At 41.9% G+C, this 14,057-nt stretch overlaps 1 protein-coding gene across 3 annotated transcripts in view; it reads right to left on the bottom strand.

The window, feature by feature from the left end:
* The window catches only part of GRK3 (G protein-coupled receptor kinase 3), a 368,299-nt gene that overhangs the window by 92,987 nt on the left and 261,255 nt on the right, over positions 1-14,057 (bottom strand). For all 3 annotated transcript variants that reach the window (XM_073582658.1, XM_073582660.1, XM_073582659.1), the window contains 4 exons: positions 12,603-12,664; positions 7,863-7,914; positions 7,573-7,664; positions 7,204-7,303 (listed from right to left, as the gene is read on the bottom strand). In XM_073582658.1, coding sequence (XP_073438759.1) covers positions 7,204-7,303; positions 7,573-7,664; positions 7,863-7,914; positions 12,603-12,664 — 306 coding nt within the window. The remainder of the gene's footprint in view (positions 1-7,203; positions 7,304-7,572; positions 7,665-7,862; positions 7,915-12,602; positions 12,665-14,057) is intronic.

Here is a 14,057-nt window from a genome sequence, read left to right as displayed (position 1 = left end):
CAGCACCTTGTTGAATCTCTGCCACGAAGAATTGAGGCAGTTCTGAAGGCAAAAGGGGGTCCAACCCCTTACTAGCATGGTGTACCTAATAAAGTGGCCAGTGAGTGTATATATATATATATATATATATATATATATATATATATTCACAAATGTGTGTGTAACAAACATATAGTGTTTCTTTAGTATCCATATTTATGAATACTAGTAGCGCAGACAGGAGTTTAAACATGTTGGCAACCACCAAAATTATGCTCATTTATTGGGTCATTGGTTTAAGTCGGAGCAAAAGACATTGTTCTCAGAAGCGCATCGCCCGATGTAAACAGGAGATGTGCTGCTGATAATGCGATATGTATGAAGACAGGATAATCTATTAGAGATGGTTCTGTCCCCATATTTTTCGTAAGCCTGTGTAATGAGGCAGGTAAACAAGCATTGAACAACTTCCATTTGGGCGATCGCGCTCTTCCAACTGTCTGAAATCAGCTTGTGTAAATGAAACCTCTCTGATCAAGCAATCAGCATTTGGGGTCCCACAAGTGACTTTTACTCAGGGACCCCTCTTTGTCTAAAACAGGCCTTGAGCATGACACATGGTAGCAGATTGCAGGATACCAACAGTCTGAAGACATTTAGCATTAGTTGAACTCAGGATTATGGGGAAGTAAAATCTGAAAACTGACTCTTCGACAGTGTAACGTAATCGAGAGCTGTTCAGACATAGAACAGATGTCAGGACAGTAGCTTGTTACAAAATGCTTCATGCAAATATTCCCATACGGACAGACTATAGCTCATACTTGGTCCAGATTACCACTGTAGCCTGGGGCCAAAAAAGTCAACATCTGCCGCTCTGTTTGCATACTGCAGACCACTTGTTTATGTTCAGTTTATAGAATTTACGCTGCTACACTTAACCAACTGCAGCGTCTACTTCCCATATTACCACGGCTTGGGTTTAATACTATTCTTTAATTCAAAACTGGAGAAAACACATCCTGAAGGGACATTTCATAAGACTGATAAAGTGAGGAAATTACAGAACAGAGCATGCAATAAGGAAAATGCGGCAACATTAGTGAGGTTAATCAATTATTTATGTTTGGGATAGTACTAGTTTTTATTTTCTAGCAAAGTCTTTGGAGAGTGATTATTCTTATATTTTGTGTGTTTATAGGATCTACAGAAAATGGATATCGTTGACTAAATAGTAGTATTTCTCCAGCCAGAAAGGTTGTAGCAGTAATGCTACCGCTATACTGCTCACAAACCATTCATCATGGGTGCAACCTCCCATCACCCCTTAAAGGGAATCTGTCATCAATTTTTTTTGCCTATCAGCTGCGGCCACCGGCATCTGGGGCTTATCTACAGCATTCTGTAATGCTGTAGATAAGTTCCCGATGTTACCTGAAAGAGAAGAAAAATGAGTTATACTCACCCAAGGGCATTCCGGGTTCGATTCGGGTCCTGAGGGAGTCGCGGTCCAGTCCGGCGCCTCCCATCTTGCAGCGATGACGTCCTCTTTATTCCTGGTCGTCGCGGCTCAGGCACACTGCTCTGCCCTCAACAGGGCAGAGCAATGCGCCTGCGCCGGAGCTGCAACGGCCAGGAAAGAAGAGGATGTCATCGCTGCAAGATGGGAGGCGCCGGACCGGACCGTGACCCCCTCCGGACCCAAAACACCCCTGGGTGAGTATAATCTAACGTGTTTTTCTTCTCTTTCAGGTTACATTGGGGGCTTATCTACAGCATTACAGAATGCTGTAGAAAAACCCCTGATGCCGGTGGCCACAGCTGATAGGCAAAAAAATTGATGACAGATTCCCTTTAAAAACAGGTCTCATTTTAATCTTTTTTTCCTTTTAAGAGTTGTGTTCAAATATGTAATTCCATCATTGATTTTTCTCTTATACTCTACACTACATTGCAAAGTTAAAGCGCATGTTGTAAAAGTAAATCTGTCAGGTGGTTCATGTTGCCTGGACCATGCGCAGAATGTATCATGGACATTTTTCATAATTACTAATGTCCATTTCTTACTCTCCAATGCTATAGTGTTTGAACGAGGAGCCATAAATGAGGAGACTAAAGCACTAATCTCGGATGGAGTAGAGAAGAGGCCCTCGCCCTAAGCTCGCTCACATATGTTGTGATTTAAGTCACTGTCCAAAAATCTTTATGATTCGAACGTTAACAACCCATTTCTAATTATAACGGTGTAACATGAATGGGTTGAGTGACTGAACGATTTTTCCAAAATCAATTATTTCATGTATAAAACCGTTTAGGCAAGTAAAACAATTGTTGATCATCTCTTGAAAATTGTGTAAATGAAGATTGTTTGCTTATTCAACAATTAGATTGGTAAAAAGGAGCAGTGAATATTCAAGGCCTAAATAGATATGGCCTCCGGTGAATGGGTGATCATACTGTAAAGGTGGAGAAGATATCGAACATCCTCTCTGAAGACTTCTGATAAACTTTTGTAACCTGTTTGTTTTATGTATTTTACCCTCATGTAGGATGCAGTTTTCTGTAGTCAGGGGTGATAGTGTTAACTGTAAGGCCAGGCCATGGCTTGGGGAGGAGACACTAGGAGCTGTTTCTGTTTTAAGAGATAGTTCAAGCTCAGCTTCATAAAAGAGAGATACTCTCAAGCATTGACAGACATATTGGGTGTGTGCAAGAAAAGCAGACTTGCAGAAGGCAGAACGTTCCTTCAATATCCAGCAACAGTAGCAGTAGTTCTTCTCATAGCAGGCAGGTTGAACACCTTGAACCCGTAAGTGCATCACAGAATTTGATAACGCTGAGCCGTGACAATAAAAAAATTCATGGACGTGGCAATACCATATATGCATCCTTTTTTGTACATTATTGTTTTTACATGAATATACGTATTTGTTGGCTTAATTTTCTTTTATTTATTTTAGAATTTTTGAGTGCAATAATCCTCCGTGACATCGACAAGAAACATCCTAGTGCTGAGTGGTCTTGCCAACCTGTCTACACTAAGCAATAGACTTCTTGCACACCTTTCGGTAGTTTGTGTGGTGCTTACATTTCACTTCTGCCGAACTCCTCCTTCATTTGTAAACAATGTACAGATACAGTTTGGAGGAGCGTGGTTTCCATTGTGAAAACTTATTGGACAACTGGATACTTAAAGAGGTGCTAAAGTGAGTTTCTAAAAGAGTTTGGAGGTCGAAATCCACCTTCCAAACAGTGTATTCTGCCACTGGCGAATAAGCTGGAACGTACAGGAACATTACTGGATAGGCATGATGGAAGACGTCTGAAAATGTCTGCGCAAACTATTCAAGATGTGAAACAGGAACTTCTGGCATTTCCACGTAAATCGTTTCACAGGCTTTCCCAGCAGACAGGCATGTCGTATTCCACATGTCAACAGGTGGCCAAGAAAGGTTGTTTTATCCCGTACAGAGTCACTGTACGGATTTTACACCCATCAGGTTTTTTTTTTTGGAGGGGGGCCAATTGAAAGGTCAGGTGAACAGTAACAGCCCATGAACATTACAGGCACTCCGAGAGAACATACAGAGACAAATTCAGGCCATGACCCAAGATGTCCTACACAACTCATTCAACAACATGGAACAACACATGAAGGCATCTTTGGATGTGAAAGGAGGACATTTTCAACATCTGCTTTAAAACATCAGTTTTTCATGAACCAAGGTATATACAGGGTGGGCCATTTATATGGATACACCTGGGTGGGCCATGCATATGGATACACCTAAATAAAATGGGAATGGTTGGTGATATCAACTTCCTGTTTGTGGCACATTAGTATATGGGAGGGGGGAAACTTTTCAAGATGGGTGGTGACCATGGCGGCCATTTTGGATGCAACTTTATAAATGGCCCACCCAGATGTATCCATATAAATGGCCCACCCTGTACAGTCCAAGTTTCAGGATGAAAGATTGTCTCTTTAGAATTGACTTACATTTTTCTGGCTAAAGTAGCGAGTGAATCACCCTGTACAATAACAGTATTTTAAACCAGATCTGATATGTTACACCCCAACATCTTACCATTGTGTATCTATTTATGATCTCCTAGAAAAGAAGCTGACAGAGATTCACGTTTACTAGATAATGGAAACCCACATTTACAGATTGCCAGCTAGGCCGATCACCACATGAAAGTGACGGCTCTCTGAACACAAGTTTTGAAAATAGCTGTCATCAAATCCTCTGTTTGCTAGTCAAACATAATTTTCCAACAGTATCAATTATTCATGGCAGGCTTAGATCTTTCATTTATGGGAAAGGCTTTCTACCCCCAGCAGTATGAAAATACACAATGTATGTTACAAGTGGCTGTTCAGCAGTGTTTTCTTAATAAGCTGAACATCTGTCAGGTATATTAACAATACAGAGCGCCGAGGTAAGAAGTAGAAATGGACAAGCACTTGTTTTTTTCCATATGTAGACACTGACACGTCCTGTGCCTTTATGTTACTTAATATTTTTACCCATTTAATGAATGAAATGTGTTACTATTTAGAAAATGCCCATACAAAACATAAAAGAAACCTGTAGAAACTAAAGCTGGTCAAACATCAGGTGAATATCGGCCTCCCAAACACCCATACACATGCGCTCTTGGGAAAGTAAAGTTGCACATACAACCTTACGGGTTGGCCAAACAAGCATTCAGTTAAAGTGGTGGTCCGGCATCTAAAATGTATTTTCTAAATTATCCATTCTTTCACCCTAACCCATTTTGTAATTTGCTTTATTACACAGTACCCTACATTTTTCCACATCTAGTAAAACCATAAACGTGTTTTTTTACAGTACCTCCTGTGACGTTTTGTTGGAAAGGAGTCTCAAGCCTGACATCACAGGATGCTGGGGCTGCACTCTCTCCCCACAGCTCCCATCGCGCCTCCTGGGACAGGATGGCACCACAGGGCAGAGCTGCAGTTTCATACTATATTCTTGCCCCCTCTGAAGATTTCCTGGATCCTGGGTAAAGAACGCTGTGGGAGATGCAATAACTATTTGTCTGAGGGCAGTACTAGAAGCTGTGGGGCTGCTTTGCTGTCACTCACTGCTTCTATATCTGCCCCCTGCTCAGATCTTCTTTCACTTAGAAGCTACAGCAGCTGCGGAAATAGAAGCAGAGCGCCAGCGATGCACTCACATCTCTCACAGCGTCCAGGACGTCTTCAGAGTGGGCAGCGATGTAAGAAACTAGTAACTGCAGCACTGCCCCTGTGACATACTGTTCCAGGAGTAGCAATGGACGCTGCGGGGAGTGAGTGCAGCACCAGCCTCCCGTGACATCATGTTTGAAACTCCTCTCTAACGAAATGTCACATGAAGTACAGTAAAACACCCACAATTAATGATTAGCTGGATAGGAAAAGTTGTAGGATGTTGTATAATAAAGCTCATTACAAAAGTGGTTATGGGGTAAGGATATTTAGAAAATACATGTTAGGTGCCATACAACCCTTTCAACAATTACTTATTTCTCCCTACTGACATAAATACAGTACATATCCTCATTTTGGCTGATCATGCATGTGTTGTAATTGGGAGAATGAAGTAGGCAGTTACCAGATTTGTCTGGTGGTTGCTTATCTACAGTTACAGAGTGAAGTTTCTAAATCATCAAGACTGGCATTTTGTATGTTCGTATTGTTGAAGGGTGCGCTCGGGCATAAGCTGGGCCAAATGCATTAAGATACATTATGAAGAATTTGTGCGTGCTCTGCCACTTGCTTTACTGTTAAGCTCTGCCAACTTTCCAAACAGAGGAACTGGCAAATTTTGCCACAGCTGTAATGCTGGGTTCACATTGCGTTAAGGGTGTACGTTTAACGCATCCGTTACATAGCGGCATTAACGCTATGTAACAGATGCGTCAACGCACCCATAGATTTCTATAGACGAGCGCATTGCTAATGCATGCCATAATCGGCATGCGTTAGCGATGTGCTGTCATTCTGCGCTAGCGGGATAGCACACGATCACAAATCAGGAGTAGCGTTAACACAGTCCGCCAACGCTATGCGTTGAGCGGAATGCATTAACGCAATGTGAATCTAGCATAAGTTGCATAAAATTGTGACATTCCAAACAGTTTTATGCCTGAATGCTGGTAAACTGATGCATCAGTGGCCTAGGTGCTTAAATTCTATCCACCTCATCCTCATCTCCCCCAACCGGTCACCTTAGATGATCAACGGGTCCTGATTAGTGATGTTACAACATGCTTAGACAAGGTGTTATTGGAGCAGGCTCATGTCCTAATCGAGCATTTTCGGCGAAAAACAGGCAATCCCTGCACGTGTTGCGGCTGTTGAACAGCCGAGAAACAGGCAGCTGCAGTGACTGGAGCATTTTTTTTGAACGTGCCAAAAATACTTGTTTGGGACACGAGCATGCTCGAATCACACCTTATCTGAGCATGCTCGCTCATCATTAGTCCGGATAAAATTGGCATGTTTTGCCACCTTTATTGGGCCTTGCACGGAGAGTGAAAAAATAAGTCTAGGCTAAAGTTTATTTAGCTGATTGTAAAAACTGAGAATAGCTGGTAAGACGGGTAAAATTCGTGATTGGCTATGTTAGTGGCTGATGAGGTACTGAAGGTGTTAAAGGGAAGAAACAGAGACTAAGGTACGACCCTTTGATGGTCAATGACAATTTGTCTTGCTGTAGTGTTCATGGTCCACTATGTAACAACTACATAAAATCTAATAATGCCGATACCATCTTATCTAGAACGACATGAAACACTGGCTGCATATAGAGCGTCTCCGCTGGCGGCATGCTGGGATCTAGATAAACACTGACAGACATTGGATTAGGTGCTCTTGCACAGTCGGAGTCAAAGGCCATTACAAGGAAGCTTGTTGTAAATCGAGTGTGCTTCCTATGTTACTCCACTGAAGAGAGTGTTTGCGAACAACAAACTTGGTATCCGTATGTACCGAGGAGCATTAACCATTCTGCCAACATCCCTGGTAACCATGGCGACGGGAGACAATTTTAAGCTTTGTCTAATGCAGTTATTGTGACTCTGAAGTTGAGTGACTAACTAAGAGCTCTTCCAAGGCATGTTCTGCAATTATTCGGTGACAATGTTAACTCTATAGAATCAGAGGTGAAGAAGCGGGCACGCTTGCATGGGCAGGTAATGGCAGACACTTACCCCTGTGCTGACCAGGGACAGCATGATCCTTTCATTTAAGGCTAAAGTCTCTCCTTGCTTCATCTTGATCCTCTTCTTATCTAGACATTTCATTGCATACCTAAGACAAGAGGGACAATGAGGGCGATCTGAGCAAGAGGTTACCATTTAATTGGTCATAAAAATGTGCGCCAGTTTCTGACAGGAGCCACCATTGAAGTTTCCGGTAATGGAGACACAATACCCCTGTTCCTGTGATTGGTCAGGGTCATAGAAGCAGGACCCCCCAGCAATCATACATTTATCACCTTATCAATGGATAGGTGCTAAGCGTTCTACATGTGACAAGCCATTGTGGTCAGGCCTGGAAGGATTACAGTTGTCACTCACATTTTACCAGTGTCTGCTTTTCGACAACCGTACACTTCACCAAAACCTCCTCGTCCAATGATTCGATGGACACTAAAGTCATTCATTGTAAGCTGGAAACCAGAAAAAAATAACTAACATTAGACTATAGGCAATGATTGATTTATTTCAGATATACAAGAACAATATACAATGATGTGTTCAAGTATACTATATATACTTGATGTGGTAAAATAGGACTACACTATAGACAGACACTTATTAAAAAAAAAAACTATTTGTATCTACAACTTATACTTTTTAATACTTACATGGATGTTTAATTCCACATTTTTCCACTGACAAAACCTAGTAAACCTATCACTGTTAAAAGAAAAAAAATACGTTTTACAAAACAGCCTTATGTTATTTTTTTTGTTTTACATTTTTTTACATATTTTATGGTTATGCATAACTGAAATAGGAAAAATAAAAACAGTTGAAGGCTCCATATTAATTACTGAGAAAATTAAAGATAACCATACATGACAACACGGGTGAGGACTTGGCCAGAGCAGTGTGTGAAGGAGGCTGGCTGACTGCTCATTTGAATAATTAAGTCAGCTCCTCCGTAAGAACATTGGCTGTGACAGAGAATGGGGCTGGCTTATCTATTGAAATGGTCAGCCAGCCTCCTTCACATACTGCTCTGGTCATGTGCCAAGACAGGATACACAGTCCTGCTTTCAATACACATCAGAAGAGAACCTGCTAGAAACTGGGGTCGGAGCTTAAAGGGCACTTGTGATTTCAGTACAACTTGCAGCTGAATGTCTGTCTGCTTCTAGCTCCTTCCTCATCACCGCTCCATAGATCTTTATGAGCACCAACTGTCATCTCCTATCTTAGGCTAGTTTCACATTAGCGTTTACGGCCGCAGCGTCGGGCTGCGCACCTCCGCCTACGGACGCATGACGCTGCATGCGTCCCCTATCTTTAGCACTGGGGACGCAGGCCGTGCGCATTATGCGTTTGGCGGCGCATGCGTCCTTTTGACGCTGCGCCGAGCGCATCAAATTGCAACCTGTTGCGTTTGGCGCTGGTTGGCGCAGCGTCAAAAGGACGCATGCGCCGCCAAACGTATACTGCGCACGGCCTGCGTCCCCAGTGCTAAAGATAGGGGACGCAGGACGCATGCAGCGTCATGCGTCCGTAGGCGGAGCTACCGGCGGAGGCACGGCAGGGGGCGCGGCTTAGCTGCGGCCGTGCGCAGCCCAACACTGCGGCCGTAAACGCTAATGTGAAACTAGCCTAAGTGATGGGAAAATCTGTCTTCACTGAACACAGATTTTACCTATGCATTGAGAGTGAAAGATCAATCCACAAGGAGAAAGAAGCAGATTAATCTGACAAGATATATTGCAAAGTTGCTTACTTTCACGTGTACTATTGAACTAAGTAGTATAAATTACAGCAAGCTTTATTCTTTAAAGAAGCATGCCCATCAGAATATTTATCCTCTTAGAATATTTCAATCATCATATTATATATCACTATGTACTTACAATTGCTCATTTTGCCTTTCTATAAAGCTACTTCTCTTTTCTCTGCTCTATGTAGAAATGCGAATTCTCTTGTCCCTATATTTATCCCTCTATGTACTCTTCAACTCCTGACCCATTTGCTCTATCCTTCCCCACTGCCAGGGACATTTGCAGTGACTAATGACTTGTGCAGAGAAAATTGACCTCCTGTTTCTACATAGAGCTTAGAAGGATTCAGCTAGTCTTTTTAATCACATGATGTCATAGACCTAATAGAAAACAGAAGAATTAACTGGGTAGAAAGGCAAAATGAGCAATTGTAAGTACACAGTGCTATATAATACAATGATTGCAATATATTAAGAGGATAAAAAACTTTAATGGGAGTGCTTTTTTTAAGGTTGGAGCATCTTTTAAAGGGGAGCTATTTTACAAAGCTGTATAAAGTTAAGCAATCCTTGATGACAGGATTATTCCTTTTGGACTTGTATGAAGGGCTCTTTACCACCAATCTTTTAGATTCCCTGTGTTAAAGGGAACCTGTTATTAGATTTTAGCTACCTCAACTGAGAGCAGCCTGGTGTAGGCAAAGAGAATCTGAATCCAATGATGTATCACTGATTACTGGGTGCAGCCATTCTGATACAATCAGAACTTTTAAATTTAGCAATGCAGCATAGCTGAGAAAGCTAAACCCACACAAGCTCTCTGTGTACAAAGTCCATAGACAGTGAGCTGCTTAGTTGCCGTCCGTCCGGCAACATTAATCTCTTAGTGATAAAATCTTCACAGTTAGTGAACAGTGCGCACTGTTACAACGGACACATCCCTGAATTCTGTGTCTCAGCCTCAATCTCCTTGTGTATTCAGATTACATCGCAAGAACGGAGATAGATTCCTTTTAAAGGGAACCTGTCACCAGGTTTGGCAGATACAATTTACTGTCACCACCTTTCAGGGCTGATATAAACAGCATGCTATAATGCTGTATATCTGCCCCCAGCCCAACCTAGATGAACTGAAAAATAACTTTTATTATACTCACCTGCAGGGCTGTCCAGTCCGATGGGTATCACTCTTTTTGGTCCGGCGCCTCCCATCTTCTTGCGAAGCCATCCTCCTTCTTAGTTCGTGTGGATGACACGTCCCTGCATCATCCACACAGTCTCCTTGGCAACGCGCTCCTGTGCAGACGTACTTATCTGCCCTGTTGAGGGCAATGCAAAGTACTGCAGTGAACAGGTACTGGGGCTCTCTGAACTTTCGTGGCGCCTGCGCACTGCAGTACTTTCCTCTGCCCTCAACAGGGAAAATAAATACGCCGGAGCATGAGCTTGATGCCAGGAGACTTCTGTGGATGATGCAGGGATGCGTCATCCACATGAAGCAAGAAGGAAGAAGGCATCGCAAGAAGATGAGAGACGATGGCCCAAGAAGACAGACATTCCTTGTGACCAGGTCTCCCCGCAGGGGAATATAATAAAAATTATTTTTCAGTTCTTCTAGGTCAGTTCTTCTAAGCATTATAGAATGCAGTAGATAAGCCCTGAAAGGCGGTGGAAGTAACTTGCATCGGCCAAACCTGGTGACTGGCTCCCTTTAAATGGGCCAGTGCTGATGACAGACTCTGTAAAGGGGGCCTGTTAACCCCCGAAACTAAAATTAAACCACTTCTACATTCATGTAGAACAATAACACTGTGCACTGTTCTGTCTCTCAATTACAATCTTGTGCACCTCCTCCAACATTGAGTAACAACTCTCGTTTTGGAGTGCTGCCTGGATTGAATCCCCAGGCCTGCACGCACTAACACTACAGGATCCCTTTCTCCTCTTTGCAGTGGCCCCTCGCAGGATACAGGATCACGGAGTAGTGGGCAGCTATGGACGGAAGAGTGAAGAGTGTACCCTCTGACACTATGTTTGCACACTCATCCCCTGCATTATCAGTGCGTGGTCGCGCTCAATCTCTTCTCCTGTCAATATTGTAAACCCGCTAGTGTATGATCCTTTGTGCAGCGATTGTCCTGTGTGGAAAGGAGAGTGAGGGATGAGAATGCACCTGTACAGAATATCAGGGGGTGTGCACGTTCAGCTTCTGCAGTGTCAGTGTGGGCAGGACTGAGGATTCAATTCAGACAGTGCTCTAAAGCAAGCACTGCCAATCAACATAGGGGAAGAGGCGAAGGTTTGTCCCCGGAAGGGCGGAATGGTGCACTGAGCCCTTGGACACACCAAGAGTGCACCAAGGAACCATCATTTACATATGCAAAAAATTGTTTTTATGTAATACTAAATAAGTGAAGTCTTTATACAAGTATGATTGCTGTGCCAGATAGGTCCCCTATACGAATGTAGAAGTGGTTTACTTGGAGTTTTGAGGGCGACAGACTCCCTTTAAGTACTAATCTTGGTTCTCAGAAGTAGCAGCTTAAGAGGAACAGATGGTGTACCAATTGCTGATACATATCTTGAAAAGAAAGATTAAATGAATATACGACTGTTTTGAAAAGTGCAAATGTTGTATATCATTAGCTAAGGAATCAATGGAAATGTGTCAACAGATCTGCTAAGCACAACAAAGTAAGAACCTGTACAATTATCAGCCAAATGCATTTTCTATTTGCCATATACAATATTTTTTCCTTGGCTTCTGACATTATTATGCTGAAGTAGCTAAAGTATCATTTTCCAACACATAAGAATGAAGATAGTTATTTCATAGGCAATATATTTGCCATATTTCACATTTCCCGATATGGTAGCATTAAAAAAATATATACTGTACATATAGGGTTTTTTAACTTTAAAAAAAAGTAGACCTCAAACTCTTTACATATGTTAGATAACAAATAGAGTAGGTACTAACCATCCTCTGCTCCAGTCTAGGCTCCCGATTAATCAAAGCAAGTTTTCCAGAATCCTGGTGCAAATTGGTTTCAAAAGTTGCAAAATTTGGAGCTTGAGCAAGACAAGCATGGTCGAGGTGTGACACCACAGCACACTAATTCAGGAAGAGCTGTGCCAGAAATCTTACTCCAGTCAAGGACTGGAGCAGGATTTTAAATGTGGTGCACGCCACTTGTCACACTCCTAATTCATGTACAGGCATGCACCCCTTGATGAATCAGGAGCGTCCGACTACATCAAGCCACCTCATCAAGCGCAGAGAAAAATCAATGTCCTTGATGAATCGGGGCCTAAGTGTTTCAGATACAGAGGGGAGCTCACATTGACATCACACATGACTGCTGCAGCCAATCACTAAACTGATCACCATAGCTGCTGGGTTCAGTGATTGACAGAGTACATCACAGCCGCAGGCAATGTGACATCACCATTGCAGCCAGGAAACAAAGACCAGAGTGGCAGAGAGCCAGTGCTGGACTCCGAGAGGTCTGAATGTGCTATATACGTAACTTAACGAGCAGAGCCAGGGTACATCAAGTCTCATATATAAAAGAGTTGGTGTCCACTCTTAAAGTGAAAAACCCATTTAAGCTTTTACACAGTCATAACAAATCGTTACCTTTCTATAAACTTCTGAAATATCTTTCCCCGAAGACTGTCACATATTTCTTCTATGTATGGCTGTAAAACACAATATTAGAGATCCTATTAACCAGCTAACCAAGGATAGAAAACCAGCTGAAGAAGCACTGCTACATGGATCAAAAGAGGTTTACATTACCAATCTGAGAAGTCCAACAGAAACCAGTATTCACATTTCTGCATGCATGTAGATGTGTACCCCACCAATGGGAACAACATCTATCTAGAGAATGATACTCCGACGCGCACCTCTAGTAGTGGAGAGGTGGTTGCAATTCTTAATTCATATGGGAACTCCGACCACCTCTCCACTGACCGCAACATCACGATACCCGGTTCTGAACACGGATTCAATCCCATAGGTGAGATCTGCTTGTACTATATTTAAGAAATATCCTGTGACAATGCTATGAATGTAACAAATGGGAATATCCCTTTAAGTTATAAATAAATGGATTAGTGAATGGACAACACATTCAGACCCCTCCATATGAGGATACCCAACGTGATTGGTGTTTGGCTATTGACTCAAGAGTCAAAAAACAAAACAGGACTTTCTTATCTGACACTTTTTACATCAACTTTTTCAACTTTATGCTTTGTAATAATCCATTTATACCAGTTGTCCACCAGCATTTACAACTACTTGTTTGCTGACTGGCGGTCATGTTATATTTAATGACAGCCAATCAATGGCATAGGCTGCCAAGATTCTTGTTCTCGGCAGTGCACAGTGCGTCTTGTGTAAACAGAGCATGTGCTACCAAAAACAATTACACTTTTTTTGTGCAGCTCAAAAGGTCACTTCATCCAACGAACGAGCGCTTTACTCATTCACCGAGTGATAGGCAGCCTGTTTAGACAGCACGATTATCATAGAATGAGCGTTCCTAGGAACACTCAGACTCATTTATTGTGCAGTGTAAATGGACGTTTGGTCACATCTAAACAAACCCCCTGAGAAAAACTAATCAAAGTATCTGAAAGTGTCCAAAATAATAATAATTATTATAGCAAACTCCAATTTTAACAATAAGTTCAATTTGCGTAATATTAAAAAAATAAAATCTTATGGCCATCTAGTGGCCAGTATGGCTAACTGCACTCTGATTTTTTTTAATCAATCAATCTCTTTCATAAAGAAGTCTCTTTCCCTGCTGTCGGTTTCTCAATTGTCTCGGGTTATGACCACTGCCTTTTAACTGTACTACTCCGTATGATCATATTTAACTTTTCAATAGTAGAAAACTCTTTTCCATCAAAATAGATGTCAAGTATATATATATTTTACTCACTTATATGGCATCATTAATTCCACAGGTCTCCATAAATATGGTCACTGCTGTCCCCATTGTGGCTCACAATCTAAATTCCTATTGTGTGTGTGTGTATTATTATTTATATATATATATATATATATATATATATATAT

Source organism: Dendrobates tinctorius, unplaced genomic scaffold, assembly GCF_039654945.1.
Source record: "Dendrobates tinctorius isolate UK_male_01 unplaced genomic scaffold, ASM3965494v1 ptg000073l, whole genome shotgun sequence".
NCBI classification, from domain to species: domain Eukaryota; kingdom Metazoa; phylum Chordata; class Amphibia; order Anura; family Dendrobatidae; genus Dendrobates; species Dendrobates tinctorius.
The sequence above is the reverse complement of the archived record's forward strand: the minus strand, read 5'-3'. Positions and strand labels throughout refer to the sequence as shown.